Genomic DNA, 27971 nt, shown 5'->3' with positions numbered 1-27971 from the left:
GCTGCATTGCTTTTTCGGAATCATGTCACACAGTGGTGCCTTGTTGGCCTGGCAATACTGAGCCACAATGCGGTGGCACTTTGAAGGCGTCTCGATAGCGCTCACGACAATCACCTTTGGACGCAAATACGAACTTGTAAATGATGTACATCGGTATGCAGAGTACCGAGGAGCAGGTGACAGCCCAGCCGACTTTAATGCTCCATTCGGGGTACTGGTATTCTTCGCCCAACATTTCCTCATAGCCGAGTATGGAGAATATAAAAATGGCCTGCAAGTAAGCATTTGCAACTCAACTCGTTTATAATTTAAGTATTACATATATAATAAATGTTTACTAACCAGTAAAAATACCGGACTTATATAAGTCCAACAGATGCGCCAGAAAATACCCGGTTTAATGCCCAACATCTGTTCCACATCTTCAGAGAAACGATCGACGCCGTAAAACCAAAACACGCCAGCCGCTTCCACGAATACCACGAATAATATAGCCAGACCGGGTCCGTACACGTTCAAGAAGTTTACCAAGAACACGCCGCCCTAGAAATTTTTATTATATAAAAAATAGACGATAAAGTATATTGTTTATAAAAATATGTTTTAAAGTAGTACTCGCATAGGCAAGTTTTCTAAAAGGTTCTTTCAAGCAGAGTTCTCGCGATTCAACCAACCATACCCGCTGATTGCTGTATGGACTAAGTTAGTAAAAGCAGTATTAGTTTTTACAATAGATCCTTTTTAAAAAGCACCTAAAGGGCTAATGTTCGAAAATTATACGAAAATATATGGCGACTAACAGAAGTTTTCAAGTCCAGAGTGTATTCTTGTAGAACCCCCAGAGGTGATCTAGTGATTCATCTCCAGAGCAACCGATTCCCCAATCGATGACGACGTGGACGTTCCATTGCCCGACTATGAGGAAGTTCGATTAAGAATTACCCGTCTGAAGACCAACATAGCGGAGGAGCACGGCGGCGAAGAGCTGATAAGAAGCATGCACCAGCTTCTTTGTAGCTTATGGTCGGACAAAAGCATGTTCGACGATGGGTATTTAAGTGTGCTTCGCCCAATACACAAAAAGGGAATCCTGAAATCTGCGCCAATTACCGTGGGAGCTCTCTTTCACAACCCGAAAAGGAGCTGCCTTAAGGTCTCAATTTGGAATCCCCGCAAATCTAATACGACTTTGTAAACTGACGTTGAGCAATACTGAAAGCTCCGTCAGGAAAGGGAAAGATTTCTTCGAGTCATGTGATACCAAACGAGGTATCAGACAAGGTGACTCTCTTTCGTGCGACTTCTTCTAACTACTCCAGGAAAAATAATTTGGGTCAGGTAGTGAACGAGGCAAGACGAAATATCTCCTATCATCAAAAAAACAGTCGTCGCACTGGCGACTTCGTTCACACGTCACTGTCGCAGTCGTAACTTCGAAGTTGTACATAATTCCGTCTAACTTGGAACCACAACATCAGCTTCAAAATCCGACGCAGAATAACTTTGCAAACAGGTGCTACTTGGGATTGAATAGGCAATTGAGCAGTAAGGTAGATGAACAAAGACCAAATTCTACGAATCACTCATCATCTCCGTCCTGCTATATGGTGCAGAGGCCTAGACGATGACAACATCTGATGAACCGGCGTTGCGAGTTTTCGAGAAAAGTTCTGGGAAAGATTTATGGTCCTTTGCGCATTGGCCACGGCGAATATCGCATTCGATGGAACGATGAGCTGTATGAGATATACGACTACGCTGGCTAGGTCATCTCATCCAAATTTATGAAAACACATTAGAGTATTCGACGCAGAGCCGCCGGCGAAAGCTAAGGAAGAGAAAGACCTTCACTCCGTTGTAAAGACCAGGTGGAGGACCTGGCTACGCTTGGAATCTCATTGGCGCCAAACAGCGAAAAAGAAGAAGGACTATCGCGCTTTTATAAACTTGGCTATATCCGCGTAAGCAGTGTCTACGCCAATAGAGAAGAGTAAGTCAAAGGGTGTAGGGGTCAAACTACCACAGTGTACTAAAATGACAAAAAAAGGTTTACGCGACGGCAAATTTTTGAACTCCAAATACGTAATCAGGACAACTTAAAGACCCCACAGACCTCTTAGCAGTCGCAATTTTTTCCTTCAGATTTGTTGAGTAATGTAACCTTCTTCTTTGAAGGTAGTCCTTTGCTGAGTGACTCGTATTTTGGTGATTCTATAGTCATATTCGCAGATTTTCTTGAAGTTATGCCTAGTATTTGTCAATTATAGATTCCTAAACTCAAAACACACTTCAGTATCTCGATGAAAAAAATAAAAAATTCTTTGCCACTTCCAAGAAACATATCAATCAAGTTGAAACCTTTCCTAGATTTATCACTTAGCACCTCCAGATATCTCGATTATTTTTTTTGTTGCATATTTCTTTGGTACCCCCAACATACATAAAAGCCTAAGTAGGCACACAACCGGCCTGGCGGTGCCAAAGAATATCGACACTGATTATGCGCACATCAATTGAAACACGACTAAATGCGTGAAATTATAATTTCTAATGCAATCAAAGAGAGTGATAAGGTCCATTATCCCTTCTTTGCCATGCTACAGCTTAAAGCCGTTAAGCGGTGCGCTGGTAGTTGCCTGTGGAGACAAGTGGGTGGCCTATATAAAAGCAACAATAAATAAAATCAACAATCACTGATGTTTACCAACGCTGACAGGTGTTAAAAATGGCGCTAAAGCTTGAGACGTTGGAAGCAAGTGTGGCAAGAAAGGAAGTAAACAAAAGTGCACGTTAGCTGACAGGCAGACGTGTACACACAAATACACATTCACAAAACGGAGGCATCACACAATTGGCTTTACAATGGAAGCCACTTAAGTTGACCACCTGGCTGTGTTGCTGTTGAGTTATAAGCCGAGCCATAGCGCTGGTGAACCGCAAGGCAGAAGGACTTATCGGTTGCTTATGGAAAGAAAGCTGAAAAGGTAGGGCTACACACATACACATAGTCAAATGTTGAAGGTGAGTGTGAAATTTATTTATGCAGGTCAAGATAGAGTTAATGCACTGCGAATAAGCATAAAGTAATAACTTATGCGTCGGAAAAGGGAAAAAAGTAAACGAAACAAAATCATTTATTAGATAAACACTAGAAAGCACTCGTCGTGTGGTACGTTTAGTGGCTGATTGACTAGCAAGATAAATGAATAAATGTATTTGCTAAATAGCTTCAGGATTGAGCGGTGCCTAATAAAATTAAGCCAAATTAATTAATGCAATTCTGTGGTTCTGAATATTAAACCCATCTAACTCTATGTATGTATGTATATTTGGGTGTCCATTGTTTCCCAAGTTGATTTGTATTTTTTTTTTGCAATTACTTCATAACTATGAGTTTTCTGATTTATTGAGTAGTCGAAAAAGTCTTTTCGTATTTCTAATGAAACTTCAACTTATTTTTTTACATTTATAATGAACCTTAATGAACCAAATATGTACCATTTTGGTCGATCTCTTTTAGCCATTTTTCCGCTGGAAACAATATTCTATCAGTGTAAAACTTTTCTGGTTTCTCGGCAAAAAACTGCGACAAGTAATTTTCAGAGGTTTCTCTTGAAGCCAAATTTACTCCATTAAGGGAGTTCTGCATTGACCGAAACAAATGGTCAGGGCTATATGGTGGATGCATCAAAACTCTCCAGTCAAGCTTTCCCACTTTTTGCCGAGTCACCAAATATGTGTGTGGTCTAGCGTTGTCCTGATGGAAGACGATACTGTTGATCAGTTCGGCCCGTTTTTTCGATTGCTTGCTTCAATTTCATCAGCAGTTGGCAGTAAAATGTAGAATCAATCGTTCGATCAGGCTGTGGCAGCTCATAGTGGATGATTCCTTTTCAATCCCACAAAACACTCAGCATAACCTTTCGTGGCGTCAATACTGGCTTTGCGTCCATTTCTTGAGCTTCATCACGCTTGGACCATGATATTTTTCGTACATTATTGTCTTATTTGATCCACTTTTCGTCTCCTGCTATCATTCGCTTCAGGAATGGTTCGATTTCATTTCGTTTCAGCAAAGAGTCACAGATGTTAATTCGGTCCATTAAATTTTTTACAGACAATTCATGTGGTACCCAAACATCGAGCATCTTTTTGTAGCCAGTCTTTTTAAAATGGTTCAAAACCGCTTATGTGACAGTCCTTGTCAATCGTTTCTATAATTTCATCGACTTTTTCAACGATAGGTCGATCAGAGCGAGGTGCATCTTTCACATCGAAATTTCCAGAACGGAAGCGAGCGTACCATTGTTGTGCTACACGAACTGATACAGCATCGTCTCCGCAAACTTCACAAATTTCATTGGTGGCTTGCGTGGCATTCTTCCCTTTTTTATATAAATATTTCAAAATATAGCGAATTTCTTCATTATTTTTACTAATTTTTTTAACAGCTGTAACTTTTTTACAACTTCCCCAATTTTTTTTTTGGTATTTTTATTGACAAAATACGAAAATACTTTTTCGACTACCCAATATAATGATTTTTTTTTTCATTGAGTTACAAAGTTTTCGGAAAAAAAAATTTACTTAAAATAATATAACTTCAAATTTAAAAATAAGACAAAAATAGAAAATTGTAAGGTGGAGGACCTTCCCGTTACAATTAAGGTCTCATACTTATTTTTGAAAGTACCAAGCGAAAAAAGATTCGTTTTTTACCCACCCTAATGTATGTGCATATATAATTATGTTAATCTTATATACGCATAGTACTCACATAAGTCATAGTCGGCAGCGCGCACAGGTAGATGCAAGCCAAAAGTAGCAGCACAAAGATTTCGCGGCGTCGACCAATGGCGCGTGGATATTCATCACAGAGCGCGGTTATCATAGCCTCCAAACCGCCAAATGTGCTATCCAAACCCAATGTGATGAGCATGAGAAAGAATATAATGGACCAGAAAACTGAGCCGCTCATTGTGGCTATGGCCTCCGGATAGACAATGAACACAAGACCAGGACCTTCCAGACCCACCTTATCAATTGAGGTCTTCTGCACATGTGCCATGTAGCTGGAGGTGAAAAGAAAAAAAAATATAAATATTTATGATATTAAAGTAATAGACACGTTTTTTTAAATACATTTACTAGATGTTTTTAAATATTTTTTTTTATACGCACCCTAATACTGAAAATATCACGAAACCCGCCAGAAAGCTCGTCAAACAATTAACGCTACTCGTTATCAACGCGTCTCGATAGCAATTGTTATTGAATTTATTGTAACTAGATAATGCGAGCAATGTGCCGAAACCGGGACCAAGCGAAAAGAATATCTGCGAGGCGGCATCGATCCAAACCTGTCGTAGCAAAGCACATTTTTGGCATTAGAAAAAATAGTAAAAATTAACATTTAAGTATGCTGAAAGCATTACCTTAGAGTTCTGCAATTTGTGCCACTCGGGCGTCAGATAATACCGTATGCCCTCCATTGCGCCTGGCAGCGACACACCGCGCACCAATAATATGAAAAGCACCACATATGGCGCCAATGCTGTTACCCACACAACCTTGCCAGCGCTGCGCACACCCTTCCACAGCGAAAAGTACACCAAAATAAATACGCCAAAGACGCATAAAGCCAATGTGGGCTTAATGGGACCCATATAGTCCAAGCCATCCGATTTGTACTGCTCGAGTACCATGCGTCTGCGTTTAGTTGGCAATAAAAATTCAAACTAGATTTACAATTGTTTCAAAGTTGTCGCCTTAAAATTACTCACTCGAAGAACTCCTTGGCTGGTGTGGTCGCCTTATCGGTGAAATTTTCGTTCGTTACTGGCATGCAACTATTGGTGTTCCACGAATTGCCACAAGACGTCCACGGTAGGGTTGATGTGAACGATGCGAATAGATAGTAAACCGCCCAGCCGATTATCGTGTTGTAGTACATGCCCATATAAACATCAATTAGGCAAATGGCGTAACCGACACCTGTTTGTATGAGAAGGAACGTAAAGAGGATGTTGAACGCTTTGAATGCTTAGTGGTTACATAAATGCTTATAAGTTAAAGCTGTATTTAGTTTAAATTTGGTAAAAGAGGAGATGCCTTCTTTTTTTTCTCCATTTGTTGGGGTGTTTTTTACGTGGCGGGTTTCGAACTCATCGCATAACCTTGGGAAGGGATGTTTCGCCTTCTCACTTTAGCTCGCCTTCAAACGCATGTTTTTTGACCACCCAGAAGATACTTGGCCTAAGATCGGAAGTCGTAGGCTACTCGAAAGAAAAAAGGATCGTTTGTAAAATAATGTAAGGGGAAGACCTACACTTCGTTGGTAAGACCAGGTGGAAAAGGACCTGACTACACTTGGAAGCTCCAATTAACGCTAAACAGGGAAAAGCAAGAACGACTCGCGCGCATTCGGAAATCCGGTTATAACCGCGTATGCGGTGTCTACGCCAATAAAGTAGAAGAAAAGAGGAGATGGATCGCCAGTACTCCAGATTTTTTTTTTTTTTTCAGGAAATCTTTAAATACCATATATTGGGCCAGTGCCGATAATATTTGAGTACATAAAAGTCATAGTAGGATGAAATTTATTGGAGTAGAAAGATAATGAACAAAAATGAAAGGAAAATTAATTTACGCTTGATCTGAGGACGGTAAGAAGAAAGGAAGAGGTGTGGTTGAATTATTTAGGTTTACACATGATTTTCCTCGATTTCCGGCAAAACTGCAAGTTCTATTAAAAATAGTTAAATGGCAACATTGTAGGTAATAAAAATATGTATTTACATCTATTTCACATAACCTCAAAATTTATGTGAAAACTGCAATAACCGGGTTTTTTGTCATTAATTTTTATTATATACAACTTGGTTGATGATTAGCGTGACGAGTTGAGTTGCTTTAACCATGTTCGCCTGTTCATCTGTACATACCCAAACCAGTCTCTTAGTGTTTGAATTTTGCTCACGTTCCCTTCTTCCTAAGAAGCTACTTATTTGTGGGAATTGCCGATATCGGACCACTATAAAATATAGCAGTCATATATTCTGACCGCTCAATATTGAAACCTATGTCATTCCCGCGACATTCGGATCTACGTAACCGGAATGGACCTGGACTTTTATCCGGCCAAGGACATTCCACATTACTTCAGGAATGTTTTCAGGCGCTGCAAAAACAACAAAACTTTGTATGAAACATTTTTTATTGGACATTGCCCAGTTTGGGAATGCCTGGAATAGAATAAATATTATTTTTTGGTCATCACTGTTAAAAATATTCGAACTTTGTAACATAAAAAATTCAAGTATCTTCTTATTATTCCTCGCTTTTAGGCAATTACAACATTTTTCAACACCATCTTCATTTTATTGTCCATTCACAGACCCTGCATAAACATTTTGAAAAAGGTTCAAATATCACTCGAAATGAGGACATATTTATTCTTTACTTACTAACATTACTAACGCCCTGACATAACGGCAAAATATGTATGGTTGTAGGTAATCAGTCACACCCCCTTTTACCTATGCGCGCTTACGGTAATGGTTTCCTTTGTACTTTCTTTGCCGTTCGTTCGTTTCCTTTCAATCACTTTCCACTTGCACTTTGACTATAGTAGTTGATTTAATAAAAGTTGACTAAGCAAACACTTGTTGAGCAAATACCACAAAGCAGTGTCAACGGGGATTTCCTCGCAAGCCACTTGAAACTATGTGACTGTGTATGTATGAGTGCATGAATAAAAAGTAGTGGAACCTTAAGTGATAAGGCATTTGTCTGAAGAGCGTTTTATTCATTGATTTGAAGCACAAGCAAGCCGATTGAACTGTTGGCCATTTTTTTTAGTGAAGGTTAACGTTTCAAAGCACAGTGAAGGGTCTCATATAGTTGGAGTTGTGGCATAACTATATGTTTATTCAAGGTAGAGTTTTGGCGGTTATACCGGATCTTAGAAAATTTTTAAAATGAAAGCCAAGTTGACAGCCAAGTTCAATAAACAACGTTTAACTATGAATATCTTTCGGTTTTGGTAATGTCGCTTTATTTCTTAGACCACGTGCTAAAGTTCTTATAGCAGTGTGATTTTTCATGAATCTCTCTTTTCTCGTGGTAGATGAAAATCAGTCGATTTAGTCGAACAGCTTAAAAGTAAAAGGGATAAGTTCATTTTTTTATCCTGAACAGGCAATAAGTTTGCCACAATAAGTTTGTAACATCCGAAAGAATAGTCGAAGACCCTATAAAATACATATATACATATATTCTGTGCGAAACTCGGTAAATCCGCGACAGAGACGTTTGATTGATGAGCAGGTTTACCCAGATATTGCTTTAGCAAGAAGTGGTGTGTTTCGGTGGCACCAGGCCTTAGGACCAGGAATAGTTCGCTGATGAAGACCAGAAGAATGAGCAAATCCAAAGTGTAAGCGATGCTCATTGTATTTTTTGACATCAAAGGCATCGACCACCATGAATTTGTTACTCCTGGACAAACCGTCAATGCCACGTTTTACGTGGAAGTCCTCAAGAGACTCAAACGAATTGTCAATCGGCTCCAAAAAGACATCGCAGTCGATTGGAAATTGCACCACGACAACGCCCCTCACACCGCCTTTCTTGTGAACAACTACCCCAAGGCCGGCATACCAACGCTTCCGCAGCCGCCTTACAGCCCAGATGTGGACTCCAGTATTTTTTTTGTTTCCTTGCCTGAAAAGTCCAATAAAAGGCAAGCATTTTGAGACGACAGAGGGAATCCAAGCAGTATGCACCTCGGCTCTCAAGGCCAAATACTTAAAATTTCTTTAGAAGGAACTTTTACAAGCAAATATGTCTATATCTACAACAACTTACTTTTAGCTGGGCAGTGAACGCCTTGCCAAACAAATGTGTTTATGGAAAAGAATTTTATTAATAAACCTAATATTTGCAGTGAATGAAAACGTAATGATGAATGAACAAAGTAATGAAATTAAAACTATATACAAACATACATACAGACACATGTTAACAGCGTTGGGCACGCAACCCGGCACATTTAAATGTTTCTATCAGCGACTTCAATTCAAATTTAATGCATTTACGAGTATGTACTTGTACACACATATATTCAATCTATATAAATATGTCTGTTTGTACATATGTGTGAGAAAGTTTCATCTACACCATGGATTGCCAGCTAATTGTGCGCTAAAGATGACTTGGAAGATATGGGCACAATCGCCCTCGTAAATATACAAGCGCAACGAGTCAACAAGGCGTGAAAATACACAGATATCTATATTCATATACATATATCATATTATAGTTGTATATATATACATATATATAACATATAAAATTCATGTGCCTGTTTGAGTTTTCAAAATATGTCAGTTGCAAGCAGAACTGGCAAAAAATAGATGAGGGAGGACATGAACGAAAACAATAGCACACTGAATATGTAGATTAAATCGAATTAAAAATTTGTTATCACAAAAGTTTGTTAACTTTTGGAACTGTTAAGACTTGCGGCATTGAGTAGATAGTTGGCAGTGTGATTTGGAAGAGTGATATACAATATGTATGTTCTTGGATGCAATTGTAACGGGTAAACGAAGTAGAGGGACATTTTTCACGTTTTCGACCCAAATTTTGTTCAGTGGTGAGGTATATTACTGGTTCATTGGGTATGTAAACAATCAAAATGCCACATTTGGGACGAAGAGGAACCTGAAGAGATTCAAGAGCTGCCATTTCATCCAGAAAAAACCAACGTTTTGGTGTGGTTTTTAGGCCGCTGAAATCATCGATCCATATTTCTTCAAAAGTGATGCCGGTGAGAGCGTAACCATCGTTATCGCCTTATGATAACCGAATATTTGATGCTTGAAATTTAAGCTCGTGATCTTGGTAATGTCAACAAGACGGCGCCGATTCCCACACATCGAAACAATCAGTGGATATATTGAGAGAACACTTCAGTGAGCAAATAATTTAACGTTTTGAGCCGATTGATAGGCCACCAAGGTAGTATAATATCACACCGGATCAACGGATGGACCAACTGGGACGTAGCCGCGACCAAAAACAAAGAGATAATCTTCCGTTCCCACGACAGTAGGGTCTACGTAAGCAGAACGGACCCAGATTCTTTATCCGGTCAAGGGCTGTCAACACGGCAGAATTCATTTGTTTTTGTAAGAAATTCTTACTAACTTCTTATTGCTAACTTCGACTGAACTTAAGCATAAAAGGGTAAAGAAAGATTTTTAACTTCAGTAAAAAATAAAACTTTTTAAATTATGTAGTCAATATACAAGTATGAATTCATTGAAACGTTTCGGGGCAACAACATTTTGATAGCACTATACACGTATAATAAATAGCAAACAGTTTGGATGCCACAGCAATTTTGCTCTGAATTACATAGGTTGTGTGAGCAAAGATTCTAATTATTTGTTTGAATTTAGTAAATACAAGTAAGGAGCTTGACTGGTTTGGGAGATACATACATATGTAGATTAAACCGATTATGGGTCGAGGCTACGCTCACTTTTTAAATATTTTCAAACCACAGGTGACACTCACTACTGCCGTCCTTTAGTTATAACACTTTATATACATGTTTTGCGTTTTGTGGGCGTGACAATGAAACAAAATTATTATACTCTGTAGCAACATATTGCAAGAGTAAAAAAATACCGAACAAAAGCAAACTTTCCATAAAAGCTTGAAAGCTCATGAAAGCACCGCAAAAGCAAAACGCAAAGCTGCGCACGTCGCTTTATAATTTCTTACCGAAAAAGCTTTGCACCTTGCCTTGGCGACGCACAATATTTATTTCCATTGAAAAAAATAATAAAAACTATTGATCTCATATTTATTTCAATTATTTACAGCTTAACGCATATTCAACTTAATTTTTTATCGCACAACACTTTATTTCCATACTTTATTTCCATAATTATTCGATTCACATAATTATGCTTGAATTTGTTCACACACCGTGCGGAGACTTACATATTCGGAACCACAAAGATGTCGCCGGAACTTTGACAGCACAGCGCTGTATTTTCAAACGATTAGTAGTAATTGTGGTATTCACTATACGATAATGTTGTATTTGCATAATAAATTATTAAAATAATAAATTGTGTATTTTCGAATTTTGTTATATGAAAATAATAGAGATAAATATTATTGTAATATTTAAAATTTAGTTCGAATTAAAATTTACAAAATTATTTTTAATTCAATTACATACATACATATGTACATACATATATGTATGTATACATTTGTAATTATTTTGGTAATTACTTTTTGTGCTCTGGGAGCATGTATATTTACAGGAGTGACCTGATAAGTACTAACTTTTCAAAAATTAGAAAATTTTTGAATAATTTCGATTTATTGCTCTCCTTTTTAACCGATACACTTCACTTAGTGATGCTCCCATTCCTTTGAGAGATTTGGAAAACATGTTTTCTGACGGTCTGGCATCATTCGATCTAAATATATGTAAATATTCTTATTATTTGCATATTTTTTATGCGAAACTGTTAAACAATTTTTTTTTTCTTTTTAATCACTTTTTAGATACATATTTATGTATTTTTAATTATCCTTATAAATAACGGTGTTTTTAAAAATATTTTGTTTACATTTTACTTAAAAAAATCATTTTATAAAATTACATAAAAACATTTTATTTAATGAAATAATAACTTTGCCACCTGACCGTGAATACCCCACTTGACGCTTTTCGGTAAAAATGTAACCCTGCGTTTTGTAAAAGTTCCGGCGCCATTAAGCTTGAGGCGTCAGTCCCGAATTATTTTTACGCCGCGCATCACGAAATCTGTGAAAAACGGATATAACTTTTGGAATATCGTTTAAAGTACAGTTTTTTGTGCGAAATTTTCAAGTTGTGTTAGTTCCAATGTGTGATTGAGTGAACCAAATGCTGTAGATGCATTTTTAGAGGGTTTTAGCAAATAGCAAAAGTAGTGCGTGCGTGATGGCAAAAATGCGTGTGTGTGTGTAAAAGTGTTTTCTATAAAAAAACGTGTTAAAGTATATGTTATAAACAATAATGAAATAGGCGCATCGTTGCCTCCAAGCAAGGTAAGTTTAATTAAAAGAAGTTCTGTTATATAGAAAATGTATGTGGCGGAGCACTAAGTATTTTCTCGATGCACCATTATGTTCCAGTGCTGCTGTCAGTGTCACTTTTTTGCTGTTTTGTCCCTGAACGATCGTTTTGTTGTGGGTAAAATTGCGCAGCTTTTATGTAAAGCTTTTTTAATTTCATAAAAAGCTTAAAAGCTTCCTGCCAGGAAGTCCCTAAAGTTATTTCCATTTTATATTTGTAAAAAATTTTCAATTTAGTGTTATGGGCTCCCGAAACTTTAAAAGTGCTTTTGTGAGTATAATTTCTCTAAATGTTGTCGGCTTGACCGATCCACTTGAGAAATCCACACGACCTTTTTTGATAGATTTCTCAGGTAATGATCGAAGAAAAACGAGTTATTTCGATTTATTAAGGCACTCTGAAGAGTAAAAATCAAAAAAAAAGTTTTTTTTTCGAAAAGCCGCCATTTTGTCAAAAATCAAAATTATGACTTGTCATTCCATCAATGCCTGGATTCATCTTATGTAATCATATATTTCGTTAGTATTTAGGGATTTGAGATAATTTTAAGCAGAAAAATGTTTCTCGCCGCTAGGCACCTTTTTTGGAAGTCCTCCTAGAGATCGATTACGAGATCAAGGGAAAGCAGAATTTTTCAAAATGAAACACTGATTATCCCGTTGAAAAAAATTTTTTTTGGTTCCTGTTTTCATGATAAAAATCGAACTCCAGAATTTGAAAAACATTGCAATTGTTATTTTTAACTCTTGAAGTTTGCCTTTGCCTGATAGGAACGGGCTTGATTTGGCCATACGAGCATAAAAGAAATAAGAAAAAAATGCTATAAAAGCCAACCTTTATCAAACAATGTTTTTCGCCTTATTTTTGGTGTAAAAGAAATTGTAATTTAACATGCAGAAGTTAGAAGTTTATTTATTTAGTAATTATTTTCTTCCATAATATTGCATTAAGATTTTTTTAATAGATCGATTTTTTATATAATATTTTGTTATTTTTTCTCATTATTTTTTTATAATTATGGTTTTTTATAATTTTTTGTTTTGTATATTTTATATATATACATATGTATATTATATATGTATATTTTATAATTTTAACGAAAAACCTCGTTTTTTATGACTTGCAAATGGGTATAACCCCTTAAAATCCGTCAGCTAATTTTTTATTTTTTATAAAATATCAGATTTTTAGTTTTCACTGAGAAAAAAGTCTTTTAAAAATGTATTACCCTAATGTTCATGTGTTCGTTTGCTGTGTATATACATACATATATATTTTAGTGCCTCTGGGCAATTGTCGCAAATAAATACACACTTAATAGCGGGTTTACAAAACCAAAGCCAATATTTTTTATTACAAAAAAAAAACAAATATACAATTGCCGTAAAAACGAGTATCAATACTCGTATTAATTTGTTGCTATTGTCAATAAGATTTGTTTATTGGCAATAATCATGTTTACTTGAGTTAAGTGAAAAATTTGCCCAAAAGCTAAATATAAAATATAACTGCATATAAATGTATTAATGTATATAGATATGTACATATGTATATGTAAATATGAAGGTTTGCAAATATTATCGAAATATACATAGTATGTATATACGTATTATGTATGAATATGTATATGAGCCATATATATCGACAATTGACAAATAAATGTATAGTATGAGGGTTAATAAGCGTGATTGAAAAGGGATACGAGGAATAAAAACTGGCAATAAATACACTTGCGATTAAAAACATAAATTCGTCGACAGCAATTTGTTTGAGTGTGTAAATGACATTATCGCAATGTGTTTGTTATAGCATGACATTAAAGATATACCATATTTGCATACACACACACACATGAATGTACATATCAAATTATGAAATTCATGAAACTGTGTATGTTTAGCACTCGTAGAGGGGAAAATAAAGATTTTTTAAAGTCAGTACATTCATTTAAAGATTACATTAGAATTTACTCATATAATTTGTGACGTTGACGATGAACCACGTTCAGGACGACCATCAACAATAACTGATAAATAAAATAAAGGAATTGGTGCTTGGGAATCGACGATTAACAGTCAGAGATCTTACTGCCATCGTTGGAGCATCGGAAGTATCAGTGAAAACCTTTTCGAAATTCATTTGGGCCTCAGAAAAGTGAAAGCACGATTTGTTCCAAAATCACTAATTTTTTTCCAAAAACAGTGTCGCGTTAACTTCTGTGAAACAATGCTTTCCGACTAACAGGATATCATGAAACGTATTACTACTGGCGACGATCTACGCTTACGATCGGGAAACAGACGATTAATCTGCCGAATATGGTGGCCAAGGAGAGCCGAAGCCAAAGCCGATCCCGTCAAAGCAAGTCAAAAATCAAGGTTTGTTGACACTTTTCTTCGATTATCGTGGTGTGGTGCAGTCCAAATTCCTTCTGACCAGCCAAACTGCTCCGGGGAAATCGTTTTGAGTCAGTTGAAGACATTAAACGTAAATCGCTATACGCATTGAAGGCTTTTCCGGAAGTTGACGTTAACAACTGTTCCGAAAATTGGAAAAAAAAACGTTGGTATTGGGACGTGTATTGGGACTAAGGGGATTTACTTTAAGGGGGTGACAAAGCTTTTTTTATGAAGAAAACTGTTGGAGCGAATACAGCGAAGCGCTATTCTCTGCATAATAGGAGCTCTAACAATCACTCCAACGGCTGCACCAGAAAGTTTACGTAACCTACGCTCTGCAGCATAATCAGCCGCAAGATTGGCGGCGTTAAGTGAATTCTCCACAAGGACCTTCGGGCCTAGCTCAATAAGCAGGAGATTGGTGACTAAATTATACCACATACTTACACGCTTTATTTCGGAGGAGGAGACACTAAAAGAAGTTGGATGGCGCAGGAGCATGAGACTCACCAGCGGAATGGAGGGGAGCCGGAAGCTATTTTTCGGAGCCTCTCTAAGGCGGCACTTCAAGCTTTCGGAATACTGCAGTATCTACCAGGCGGAAGTGTTTGCGGTCAAGAAAGCGGCTGAGATTGCTAACAACACAGGATAAAACATGGAAATTAAAAATATACACGTCGATAGCCAGGCGGTAGTTAAGGTAATAATCTCACAATGCATTACGTTAGAGAATGTCCTTAGAAAAGCAGGGAGGAAGTAGATGTAGTGGCTGCCGGAAGCGGCTGCATATACATATGCAGGGGTACAGGCCACAAAGGAATTCCTAGAAACGAAATAGCCGATGAGATTCACAAAAGTGCCATACGCATGCCTATCAACAAAGTACAGGAAATACAGACGTCACTAAATACTATAAACGATACTTAAGGGCTGACAGACGGATCAGGACGGGATGGAATGCAGGATCGTTAAGATCGTATGCAAAGAGCTTTGAAAGAAAACTCGCATGCGTTTTAATAACACTGTCTCAAAAGGACTGCTGGACGGTTGTTGGCGGGTCACAACTTACTTTCATTACATGCGAGCCAGATGATCATAAGTCATGACGATACATGCAGAAAGTGCAGAGCGGTAAGTATGAGAGAGACGCTGGAACATCTCCTAACATTTGCCACTGTTCAGAATCGACATTATGTAGGCTGCGATTTTTCGAGTCTAGCTTGAAATATTGAACCGCATTTAAGACTGATTTCTTGAAAAATTTTCTATATAGGAATAGTAAGATAGTCACTCATCATCTAAAGTCTTTAAGTTACTTCAAGATTTTCATTATTCTTGCTTGCAATTGCTCAATAAAACGCTTTAGAAAAATAATCATTGCCTGATATCTCAAATTTCTGCAATCTTTTCAATAGTTATATAATTATTGTCTCGTTATAAAAAATGCTTTACCTGTTTTAATACATACATACGTAGGCGCTAGGCACCGAATCTGCTTTCTATAATAAAGGCTGACATACCATATTTAGTATGTAAGCATAAAAAAATTTCTGACACGTTCCGGCAGACGAGATAAACAAGCGGACGTGACTGATTAGCCTCATAAGCGGCGATAAAAAATCATTAAGGACATATCGGTGTATTGAATTGAAGTCAAATGGATGAGAATACAAGTAGTAGGATTAAAAGATGTCCCTACAACAAGTTACGTAACTTCAGTAACGACAATGGAGTAAAAAATCTGAAGAATGAAGAAATGCAAAAAGAAAAGGCAAAGCCGAAGTACACAATCACCTGTGGAATTTGCTTGATTTGTGAGAAATATGCAGGCAGCACGTTTGTAAAATCAACAGGTTGCTAAGTTTTTGTTTATGCATGCCTTTGTTTCGGTCCCTCAAGGCATATTTCTAACGTTTGCTTACTACTTAAGGAAAGTAGTGCTTAAGTGTTTATTTATGAATGCGCTGGAGCATTCATGCTATAATACATACTCGTATTTTTATACGACTGAAAATTAAATATCTAAAGGCTTACTATATATGCATTTCTTTAGATATATATATTTTTTTTCAATTTGTTTCAATTTACCTTTTAAAGCCGGACAAATGCGCTTCCAAATGCTTAAGCAACCACAGCGATGAAATTGCCCCAAAGCCAATTCCATATAGAAGAGCGGTAGGCCACCGAATATTAACATCACACAGTAGGGTATAAGAAAAGCACCGCCGCCATTCTGATAGCAAATGTAGGGAAAACGCCAAACATTACCCAAATCGACGGCAAAACCAATAACGGCCAATAAGAACTCCGCCTTTTGACTCCACGTTTCACGGTTGCGTTCGGTGACGGAGACGATCAGTACACGCTGTGGGTGAGATGTAGAATGTAACAGTAACATTAGTACCTTAATATTAAAATTAGTTTATTTCGAAAAAATTTATCGGGTATTAGCGTTTTTTAAAGGGTATTCTAGTCTAGAAATGTAAAAAATCATTTGTTTTTTTTTTTTTTGTATTTTCCAAGTTTAACTATGTCAATAAGAGATTTTTCAAAATTCAAACTATTTTCGAAGATATATAGTAGGTATTTTGCTGTTCTGGCATCGATACTGGTTTGGCCGGCCCTGAAACTTTATACGCGTTTCTCTCGAAACTTTCTTTTTCACTGAGATATTTACGACTTTTCAGGTTCTATTGAACCGATTTACCTGAAATTTTTAGAGAGTCTACTTTATGGACTGCTCTATGTCTGGATTTTCCATAATCCAAAATTTAAATTTTTACTTTTTAAAACTTTCGAAATAGTCAAAATGTGGTAGGAAATTGTTCCTTTTCATGCGGTCGATAATTCGTGAAAAATAATTGTTCCAACTATTCCATTGTTCCAGACATCGCGAAGTGATTCTAGACTAACATTGTTTTTTTTTTGGTTTCAGAATGCTACGGGGTTAAAATTAGTCACGTGCCATTTTTTGGAGACCTACACTTTATCAATCGCTAATTTTTGAAATTATTTCCTTTTTTTATTTTTTCCCTTCTTTCGTTTATTTTTTCTTTTTCTCTAGACATTGCGACTTTATTAACATATAGATTTATATTTTTTCTGGTTTCAGATTGCTAGGTGAGTTGAAATCGTGGGTATGGTCACGTGCCAATTTTATAAAACCCAAACTTTATCAACCGCTAATTTTTGAAATTTTTAATTTTCGATTTTTTAATTTTTTTTTTATTATTTTCCCTTTCCTTTAGACATTGCGACATTATTAACATATAGATTAATATTTTTTCTGGTTTCATGGCTATGGTAAGTGTCAATTTTTGAGACCTCCACTTCATCAGCTGCTAATTTTTGAAATTTTTAATTTTTTTTTAATTTTTTTTAAATTTTTTTTTTTTTATATTTTTTGTTTTTAATTTTTTGCTTAATGAAAACTTTTTTTTTGTTTTCAAAAATATGTTGAATTTTTTCTTTCGACATAAATAATATGCTCTATGAGTGATTTTAAGATTGTAATAATCTAACTAGAATGCTTGGGGTTTAACCTATCTGGTCAAAAATAATCTACAAGTGAGTCGCATATTTTCTAAAACGCTTGTCTTACTAAAGAATCATACTTTTACAGTTTATAACTAACTACTCACCTCATTATTGGCTAGTTTGGGCGCTAGCGGATCGGTGACCTTGGCGGGCGTGGCGGTATCAGCGTCATCTTCCGGCGAATCATCCTCGTTTGGCTGCGCTGACGATTCCTTATTATTCGCCCAGGGCGCTGACATTGCGGCAGCAGCAGCAGCCGACGCTGTTGTATTGTTACCAAATTCTAAACTATTATTCTTACTACGATCCATATTCGATCCCGAGCAATTCTAATAAATGTACACGTTCATCAGTGGCAACTCCGCTGACGCGTCCGTGTTAATGATATTGTTTAAAAAAAGTATTTGTAGCGTAAGTGTGTGTGGTTTTTGTTAGTGGTGTTGATGTTGTTGGTTGCTGGCAGTTTGTGAAAGCATTAAATGGGCGCTGTAGACGGTTGTGGGAGGAGCAACGTGATGGGCGTGTTGTTGTGCAGATATGGATGCATATGTTGCGTTGGCAGGTCGCTACAGACGTTCCGTGGTAATAACAATAATATTTGCGCACTTTCTCTACATATGTATGTGTGATTGTTTGTTTGCAAGTTTATGTTCTGTCCGCCTCTTGAACCTTTAATAGTTGCAATGTTAGCTCGCTGCGCTGATATTTCACATCATTAACAACTCATTACTGCAACTGCAAGAGAGTGGTGAAATAATATCTTTTAATTAAACGCAATATTAATATGTTATACGCGCGCGGTAACTATTAATATAAATGCAAATTTGCATGGCTCCTTTAATATGCAAAAAATGAGTGTGATATGATATGCAAAGCACCGTCGGCAATTGCGACCAACCCATTAGCTGCATGAGTCTGTTGTATCGGCTGTGTGTCTGTATACATATGTATGCATGTATTTGCATATCCCCAAGGTGATGACTTTTAAGTTGCTTCTTATGCATCATACATTTGGCTGACACTGTTTCGGCGCGAGTCCTGCTGACCGGCCATTGTCAAGGTGTGTGTACATCGTCAGACGGTATTTGCACACATATGTATATGAAGATTTATGTATATGAATATTGTGTTTTTACAAGCATGAGTTTATTGCAAGTGCACCAATGTCAATGTTATTTGAGTTATCAACACGGTTAAGAGTTTATCATTTAACCTTCATACTCGTAATAACGCTTGAATTATTTTTGCTTGACAATCCTTAGTGTACACTCTCAAGTCGCGTTTAAATACACATATGTATCTATTACATAAGAGAGTGTTTATTAAATAGAGTTCAGGTAGACTAAGCAGTCATATGAGTATTGAATTCCCAAAGCAATGGAATGGTGTCTGAGATAACTGCGCTTTAATTGATATGTGGCGAGTATTTATATTAATTTTATATCATTTGAGGTATTTTTCCAAAATATGAACAAAAAATACATACAAAAATACATCAAATACCCTTCAATTGTATATTTCTTATAACTTGAAAGTGTATACAAAATTTTAACTTGAAATTGTAAGGTTAGTTTCTATGGCAGCTATATACTATAGTAGTTCGATCTGCTTAGTATTTTTGGAGATTGTAGCATTGTCTGGGATACTAATTCAAACCAAATTTCATGCAGATAACTTGTCAAATAAACAAGTTTTCCATACAAGTATTTGATTTTTAACGGTCAGTTTGTATGGTAGCTATAGGCTATATTTGTCCAATCTAAACAATTTATTTGTAAATTAGAGCGCTGCTTAAGACAATAATTTGTGCCAACTTTCGTGAAGATAGCTTGTCAAAGAAAAAAGTTTTCTATACAACAACTTTTTGTTGATATGTCAGCTTGTATGACAGCTATATGCCATCGTGGTCCAATTTGAACAACTTTTACCGAGATTGCAGTGTTGCTTTGGATAATAATTGAAGCCAAATTTCGTCAAGATATCTAGTCAAATAAAAAACTTTTCCATACAAGTACTTGATTTTTACCGGACAGTTTGTATGGCAGCTATAGGGTATAGTTGTTCGATCTGCACAGTATTTTCGCAGATTTTACCGTTGTCTTGAGCAATTATTTATGCCAACTTTCGTGAAGTTATCTTGTCAAAGAAAGAAGTATTCCCTACAAACACTTGATTTTTACCGGTCAGTTTGTATGGCAGCTATATGGTATAGTTGTCCAATATCGGCCATTCTAACAAAAGACAAGCTTCTTGTGAAGAAAAATATATGTGCAAAATTTCAGATTAATATCTCAAAATCTGAGGTAGTACTTCGCTTATAAACAGGCGGCGCAAAGTCGACTGAGTTCGTTTTTTTTTGTAGGCGTTACAAACTCCTTGGCAAACTTAATATACCTTGTTCAGGATATAAAAAAATATATATTAATGTTAATTAACCCTACAAGGCACAATGCATAAATAAAAGAAGCCACCCCACTTCAGCATTTAAACAAAAATCACTTGCACCTTCTGATTCCTGAAAGTATTGTCTCAAATGTCGTCTCTCGCGGCTTGTATGCATGACTAATTATACTAAAATCTTTGTATTGTTGTAATTATTTAATAATTGGATGTAAACATTTCTGTGCACATGACAATAATACTATTGCCTGGAGTGTGAGTGACTGAGCTAATGAGAATATCATTCGCATAAAATTTGAGGTAAGAAACAGTACACCAGCGGAGCTCGAGAGGTATTTTTATTTATATTTCATTTAATTTTAAATGCATTATGCTTTCGAAGAAGAAGAAGAGAAAAATACTAATTGAATTGTTTCGAAATTGAATTATTTTCGTACGTATCAGAAATGGTTGCCAAAATAATAACAAAAAAAATATTTTTTTTACTTTAGGTGATGTAAGAAGTTATCCGGCCAACGCGGCGCTTCTTTTTTCCGACGGGTCACCGGTAATGGCGTCGCAATGGCTGAGTTTAAAATATGTTTCCCAAAAATTTCAGAATTTCTTTGTTAATAGTGTATGTTTGTAACAATAAAAAATTTTAACAAAATATTTCATTTTTATATGAGAAAGAAATTGTTGAAAAAGGCTGTTTTTTACCTGAGGAAACCCATGGAATCCCTTAATATTCTCCATAGTTCGAAATTTTTTTTTAATTTTTTAAACTTGTATGTTGAATAGTTTTACTACGAAATCTGTAAAAAAGTACGCAGCCTCAGGGTGCTTTACTTTTGGTTGATAAATAATGATCCACACTTTGAGTTATAGAAGCTCATAAATAATAAAACACTAAAATATTTAGTAAATAATAATACATAATTTTTATAAAAATGTCTCAACAAGAAATATTTCATCAACACTATGCTCAATCAGCTTTCTTTATGCATTTATCTATCCAACGAAATTCACTGAGCGACTTGCTCCATCAACCGTGATTTGCCTTGAACTTGCCATATTATGTCAATCTACTAATTGCCAGTTCCGCTAATGTGTATGGCATTTACAGTATATAATTAATACATACGCGTGACTATAATTAGATCTAAGCTAAATTTACTTATTGTGTAAATTGTCAGAACTAGCATTTAGCAATTAGATAAAGAAATTAGTTATGTCAACACAGGCAAGTGAGTGTTTGAGCTAATCGCTCAGATGTCAGTTAGCACGTGGATAAATACAAATATATAAATACTTGTAGAATGAATTTTGTTATTCAAAATGAAAAAAATGTAAATTCGGTAAAAAAATTAAGGCAAAGCTCTTCGTTCATATCGCCGTGAATTATGTACACAGAATTAAGCGATCAATATGAAGTTTAAGGCCGAAGTTAGGGGCGACAGGCTAAAAAAGGTGATTTTTGCAAATTAAAACAAAAAAGTACTGTGTCAATTACTTAAAAAAAAAATAAAATTTGTATTAATAAACATATTAATAAACATATTTTTGGAATTTTGGAAAAAAAAAATTAATAAGTTTTGAGCTCCACGCAGTCGCCGACGGCGCTAAAAAAAGGTCCAGCACTACTGCAGTGATTTCGGCCTTCTCCATGTAAGCACTCGAGCAAATTTGAAATATGCACTTTAAAGTAAAGCATATTTTAAACAAATTCTAAAAACTTATTTGAAAAAAATAATAATAACTTCATGTGATTTTTCTTTAAATTATGTTCTTTGTTTTGCTGTTATTTTAACTGATTTAAGGGTATTTCTGGTCAAAAAGAACGCATGAATTATTTAAAATGAAAATAATATTGTGATTTTTTTTCAATAAAAAAAAAATAATGTTCTTTGTTTTGCTACTATTGTAACTGCCGACGGTATTCGTGGTCAAAAATACGTATGATTTATTTGAAATTAAAAAATATAAAAAAAAGTCATCTAATTTTTCTTTTAATAAAAAATAGTATTTTTGATTTTGGTAGTATTTTAACTGCTTTAAGCCTGTTTCTGGTTATAAAATTCGCAAAAAAAGTATTTTAATAAAAATTAATTTTATATTTTCTTGAAATAAAAGTTTTTTTTTTATTTTTGCTACTATTTTTAACTGTCTTGTTAAAAAATACTTATAAATTATTGGAAAAAAATCATGAAATTTTTTCTTTTAATAAAAAAATAGTTTTCTTATTTCTGGTACCTTTTTAACTGATTTAAGGTTATTTCTGGTTAAAAAAAAACCCTAAAAAATTATTAAAAAAAAAAATAATACATAATTTCATGTAATTTTACTTTAAATAAAAAAATAAACATTTTTTTATTATATTTAAATAAAAAAAGGTTTTCTTATTTTTCGGATTGTTTAACCTGCGGAAGGTATTTCTGGTTAAAAAAAATCGTAAAAAAATATTTAAAAAATAATAATAATTTCATGTAATTTTTCTTTGAATAAAAAACAGGTTTTCTTGTTTTTGGGACTGTTTAACAAGCGGAAGGTATTTTTGGTTGAAAAAATACGTATAAATTATTGAAAATGAAAAAAAAATTAATTATTGTAATTTTTTCTTTTAATAAAACAATTTTTTTTCTTATTTCTGGTAAAAAATACATATAAATTGTTTAAAATGAAAAAAAAACTAATACTAATGAAATTTTTCTTTTAATAAAAAATAGTTTTCTTATCTACTTTAACTATTAAAAAAATAGTAATAGCAAATTGTAAAACTAGTAATTACATGAAATCTAATTTTTCTTTGAATAAAAAAAAGGTTTTCTTGTTTTTGGGACTGTTTAGCATGCGGAAGGTATTTTTGGTTAAAAAAAGTCATATAAAATTATTCAAAATCAAAAAAAAATATTATTGCAATTTTTCTTCCAATAAAAACTAGTTTTCTTATTTTTTCTAGTATTTTAACTGCCGACGGCATTTCTGGTTAATAAATACAACACAAATTATTTAAAATGAAAAAAAAAAAATAATTAATGTAAGTTTTCTTTTAATAAAAAAAATGTTTCTAATTTTTGGTACTATTTAATCTGCGAAAGATATTTTGGTCAAAAAAACTATATAAAATTAAAAAGAAAAATAAATTAATATATTTATTTCTTAAAAAAAAATTGTTTCCTTATTTTTGGTATTATTTTTAACTTTCTGCTTTAAAAATACATACCTATGAACTATTGAAAATGAAGAAAAAACCTTGAATTTTTCTTTTAATAAAAAAATAGTTTTCTTAATTTTGGTATTATTTTCACTTTTTAAGTGTATTTCTGATTATAAAATGCATAAAAAAAATTTTTTAAAGTAAAAAGTTAAAAAAAAAATAGTTCAAAAAAATAATATTCCTTTTAATTAAAACATATTTCTTATTTTTGGTACTATTTTCACTTTTTTAAGGTTATGTTTGGTTATAGAATTCGTCACAGAAATAAAAATTATTTAATTCAAAATTGACTTACTTACATAAAATTTTCTTAACACTTTTCTATTATTAATATATTTAACCCGTATTTTTTCCGAACAATAACAACAACAATTATCAAAAAAAAAAAAACAATAATTATTTAACAACAACAGCAGTAAAATTAAAGTTCACAAATCTATTCTTCTATTTATTCTAACACAACACAGGAAGAGTTCAACACTTGCAAATCACAAATCAAAGTATGATATTTAGCCACTTTATATCCGTTTCCGTTCCGCTGGTTATGTAGAGGGTTTTGAGCGCATCGCACGGCGCCGAGAAAACTGCAAGCTTTCGAAATGCTACGCGCCTTTTTATAGCCGCAATGAACACACTACACACGCCATGTGCGCTACGATTGCGTTCTGTGCGTAGCAGTTCGTCGTCAGCGTCTTCGTCGACGCCATCGCCTTTACTTTGCCACTTCTACTTCTGGTTGGTCTTACACTTCAACAAACCAAATGCAAAAAAAAAAAAAAATTGAAATTATCCAAAGAATATAGCGGCTAACAGTAAAGAGATACAGTGGCAGCACAAATCCACTACAACAAATTTGCAGGGATGTGTGTGTGTATGTACATATGTATGTAAGCAAATATGCCAGCAGCCAGCCAGCAAAGTCAGTCAGTCAGTTTGTCGGTGGCCAGTAGCTGCTGGTTCGTCTATTTGCCAAGGCTTTGTGCGCACAAACTGTTGCGCCATCGACAAGCCTCCCAAAGCAGACGCTTACTTACACACTCAGGCACACGCACGCACATAAGTATGTATGCAACCCCACCCTTTCGTACTTGCAAGTGTGTAAATGTTTTTCTGTTTCGTTTTTTGTTGTAATGTGCGTACGTTGCTATCTGTTGGTGGTGCCATCGGCCCATTACGCATACGTATTTCACCTATAAATGCTTTACAAATGTCGACGCCATCATATGCATTAGCTTCAATAGGCGAGTGCCACGCGCCACCCATCATTGGCGGCACATGTTCGCCACTGCAAGGCTACTCGTGGAGGTAACAGCGAACGCTTGCAATAAACTGTTGCTTTTCACGTGCGCGCACACATATACACACACGCACAACACTTCCTCGTTACGCGTATTCGCCATTTAGGAATATGATTTGCATGTGTGTGTTTGTTGCATTGTTGCTTGGCGCTGCTTTACCAACTTGTTGCACGAGTATCGAACATCAAGCGACGGATGGTCAATGCCAAATTATATAATGTGATTATGCAATAGTAAACAATTTAAGTCAGACTCGAAAACTCTTGTCCAATGAGGAATATATTTGCAGATTCGTAGAAATCAGCTGGCAATTTTGTTTTGGTATCCTGTATGTGATCCATTTTTGAATATGTATCATTATTTTCTTGTTTTAAATTTGGGTTTCAGCTCTTTTTTGTATTTTGTGGTAGTGAAGGATCATTCTGAAGCCTTGTGCTGCCTTGTCTGTGAACTAAAAGTCTTTATTATGACCACCTTTGCACTATATTTATTTCGTTTCGACTACATTCAGGTCCAACTGTTTGTATAATACATGTAATCTAATCCTTTTTTGTGCTTTTGAGATAGTTGCTTCCGAAATTTCAAGTTATTAGTGCTTAGCTCGTGGCTCTATTGGGTCTTTTTGGCTCCAAATAATGTGACTGCATTTGAGCTTGTTACAGCAGACGCAGTATTTGTAGAAAAATAGTATTCATGCAGGCACGATTCGAATCTGTTCAGCCTATAACTCTTTCGTCTTTCAGCCTTTCGAGCCGTTCGCGTCAGCCATGAGTACCGAAGAAGATGAAACTGGGAATTGTATGAGCTCTACGATGAGATATACATATATAGTAAAGCTCATACAAATCTAACGAATGCGCTGTTTAGACCATGTCGAACGGATCGAAAACGATGTTCTGGTGCATAGAAACATGTCTACGCTTGGGATGTACTTGTACAACAGGCGTGACCACGTAAACAAGTTAAGCATGAGGAAATGACTACTGCCAGCCGAATGATGACTTCAGGCCATTAGAAGCAGACTCGGCGTCACCAGGAGCATGGTATCATACTCGATCTTGCTAATGAACTGGGCCTAAGTTAGCAATAACACCGAAAAAAGGGGACCTACAAGGGATGAAACACATCGTTTTCATTGCCCAGCAGAAAAAATTGAACCAATAGTTCTGTGATCGACAGTTTTTTACGGCTAAATATACATACATACTCTTTGATGGAACAAAGGGTGAAAAAAAGTGGTCTTCTTTACATTAAGTTATGAAAGTAGGCAATAACAGGACTTTTAGCTGGTAATTCGGTTAATATCATCTGGGTACCTGGACATATAGGAATAGAGTGAAATGAAAAGACAGTTGATCTGTCTCACTGGGTGACAGTTGGATAATTTCCTTAAGCTGCTCCAGGCTATTCCGCTCCCGTTAGGTTTATTTGAATCAGTGGATACTTGAGGAACACTTCAGGTCTTGGAACAAAAGCACGAAATTACTTTAGGGCAGTGTTGATCCTTGACAGACCAAATAGCTCTAGGCAAAATGAAGCTGAGTGACATTGGAAGAAATAGCGGCTGCGTTTGCTAGGTCTTGTACGTATGCACAAAAACACTCCTGCTCTGAAAGTATTTGGCGCAAAATCCGCCGGGAGAAGCAAAGGAAGAGGTAGACCTCCACTCCGTTGGAAAGAACAGTTGGAAAAGGACCTGGCTTCGCTTGGAATTTCTCATTGGCGCCACGTTGCGAAGAGAAGAAACGACTGCGTCTACGGCGTCTACGCCAGTAAAGAAAAAGAACTTTGTATAGGTCATCGCAGGGCACCTGCCCTTAAGATCCCACTTCAGAAAATGGGAAAAGCGAATGTGGTTGAATGCAGAGCATCCGCGGAGGATGGTCAGACGCTGAAACATTGTCTATGCTAATGCCAAACCTTCAGCAGGATGAGATGGGACATATTACACGGCTCCCAGTGTTACCACTTAAGAGACGTTGGGCAGCTGGGTGTTTCACGTGTTGCGTAAATGCGAAAATGCGCTCGGCTCGGCTTGTAGCGTTCACTACTCGGACACGCTAAGTGCTGCCGTCTGCGGTTCGGCGCCATGCGTCTCCCCTTTCAGCCAACTAACCACCCATTGCCGATTTGCTGAATAATCATAAGTCTGAGGTGAAAAAAAAACATTGATAAATGAGCTTTAGTTTTATTTTTGGTCAGAAACATTTTAATTTTTTTTTTAATTTTGAAATTTGCTTTTTTAAAATTATACATAAAATATGTACAAATAGATAAATATCATATATGCCATAACATATATGTATGTATACCAAAATACTTTAGTTTTTAATATGTATTTTATACCTTCGACTCTTACTAGCACATATTTTGCTTAATCGTTGCTTCCATCTGAGTGGCATTTTCACTTTAATTTTAATTTTATTTATTTGTATTAAAAATATATTGTTTTTGCATTTGAAAACAGTTTTTTACCATAAAAATTTACTAAATCATTTTTCATTTTTTTATTTTGTTTTTTTTAAATTTTTTTTGATTTTGTCCCATCAAAATTCACTAAAAATTTTTCAATTTTGTTTTCATTTTGTGTTTTTTGTTTTAAAACTACACTGCACACAAAGAAATTTCAAGCTCTACTAAACTATTTTTTTTGCATTTAAAAACAGTTTTTTTGTACTATTTTTGTATCATAAAAATTCACTAAATAATATTTCCAAAAAAAAAATTTCCTTTTTGTTTTTTAAATTAACCTTAAACCTCATTGCACATAGAAAAGAAATTTCCCGCGCTACTAAAATAATCCAACACGCGTCGCGCACAACATCATTACAACTGCTTTAGTTGGTTTCGTGAACGCTATCATCGTTCTAACAAGCGACTATGCATATTCATGTGCACTTTACGTATGCACTAACGCGCTGCAAACACCTATTAAATGCACAAACGCACATACAGCAACCAACAGATACAGGTACATATGTATGTATGTA

General features: G+C 35.4%; 1 protein-coding gene and 1 long non-coding RNA gene across 2 annotated transcripts; one reads left to right on the top strand and one right to left on the bottom strand.

Moving 5' to 3' along the window:
- On the bottom strand, positions 1 to 27423 carry LOC120771535 (sodium-dependent serotonin transporter). The gene is made up of 9 exons (XM_040099591.1): positions 27328 to 27423; positions 18192 to 18822; positions 16639 to 16915; positions 5784 to 5994; positions 5436 to 5709; positions 5182 to 5360; positions 4778 to 5072; positions 343 to 543; positions 1 to 271 (listed from the first exon to the last, which is right to left on the bottom strand). Exons 2-9 carry the CDS (start codon positions 18396 to 18398, stop codon positions 26 to 28), a joined length of 1890 nt encoding a protein of 629 aa, XP_039955525.1. The 5' UTR covers positions 18399 to 18822; positions 27328 to 27423; the 3' UTR covers positions 1 to 25.
- LOC120771536 lies at positions 171 to 614 on the top strand. The gene is made up of 2 exons (XR_005704977.1): positions 171 to 277; positions 346 to 614. It is a non-coding gene; the product is annotated as an uncharacterized LOC120771536 (long non-coding RNA).
- Positions 27424 to 27971: the final 548 nt, after the last annotated feature.

Source organism: Bactrocera tryoni, chromosome 3 (assembly GCF_016617805.1).
Source record: "Bactrocera tryoni isolate S06 chromosome 3, CSIRO_BtryS06_freeze2, whole genome shotgun sequence".
In the NCBI taxonomy this organism is placed as follows: Eukaryota; Metazoa; Arthropoda; class Insecta; order Diptera; family Tephritidae; genus Bactrocera; species Bactrocera tryoni.
The sequence above is the reverse complement of the archived record's forward strand: the minus strand, read 5'-3'. Positions and strand labels throughout refer to the sequence as shown.

Excerpts from the sequence above, each read along its gene's own strand:
- LOC120771535 (XM_040099591.1), bottom strand. The coding sequence starts at position 18,398 with ATGGATCGTAGTAAGAATAATAGTTTAGAATTTGGTAACAATACAACA. Across the intron at positions 5,995-16,638 it reads CATTTGTCCGGCTTTAAAAG|GTGTCGGTTACGCCATTTGC; the intron begins GTAAATTGAAAC and ends TCATACAAACAG. Across the intron at positions 5,361-5,435 it reads ACAAATTGCAGAACTCTAAG|GTTTGGATCGATGCCGCCTC; the intron begins GTAATGCTTTCA and ends TTGCTACGACAG.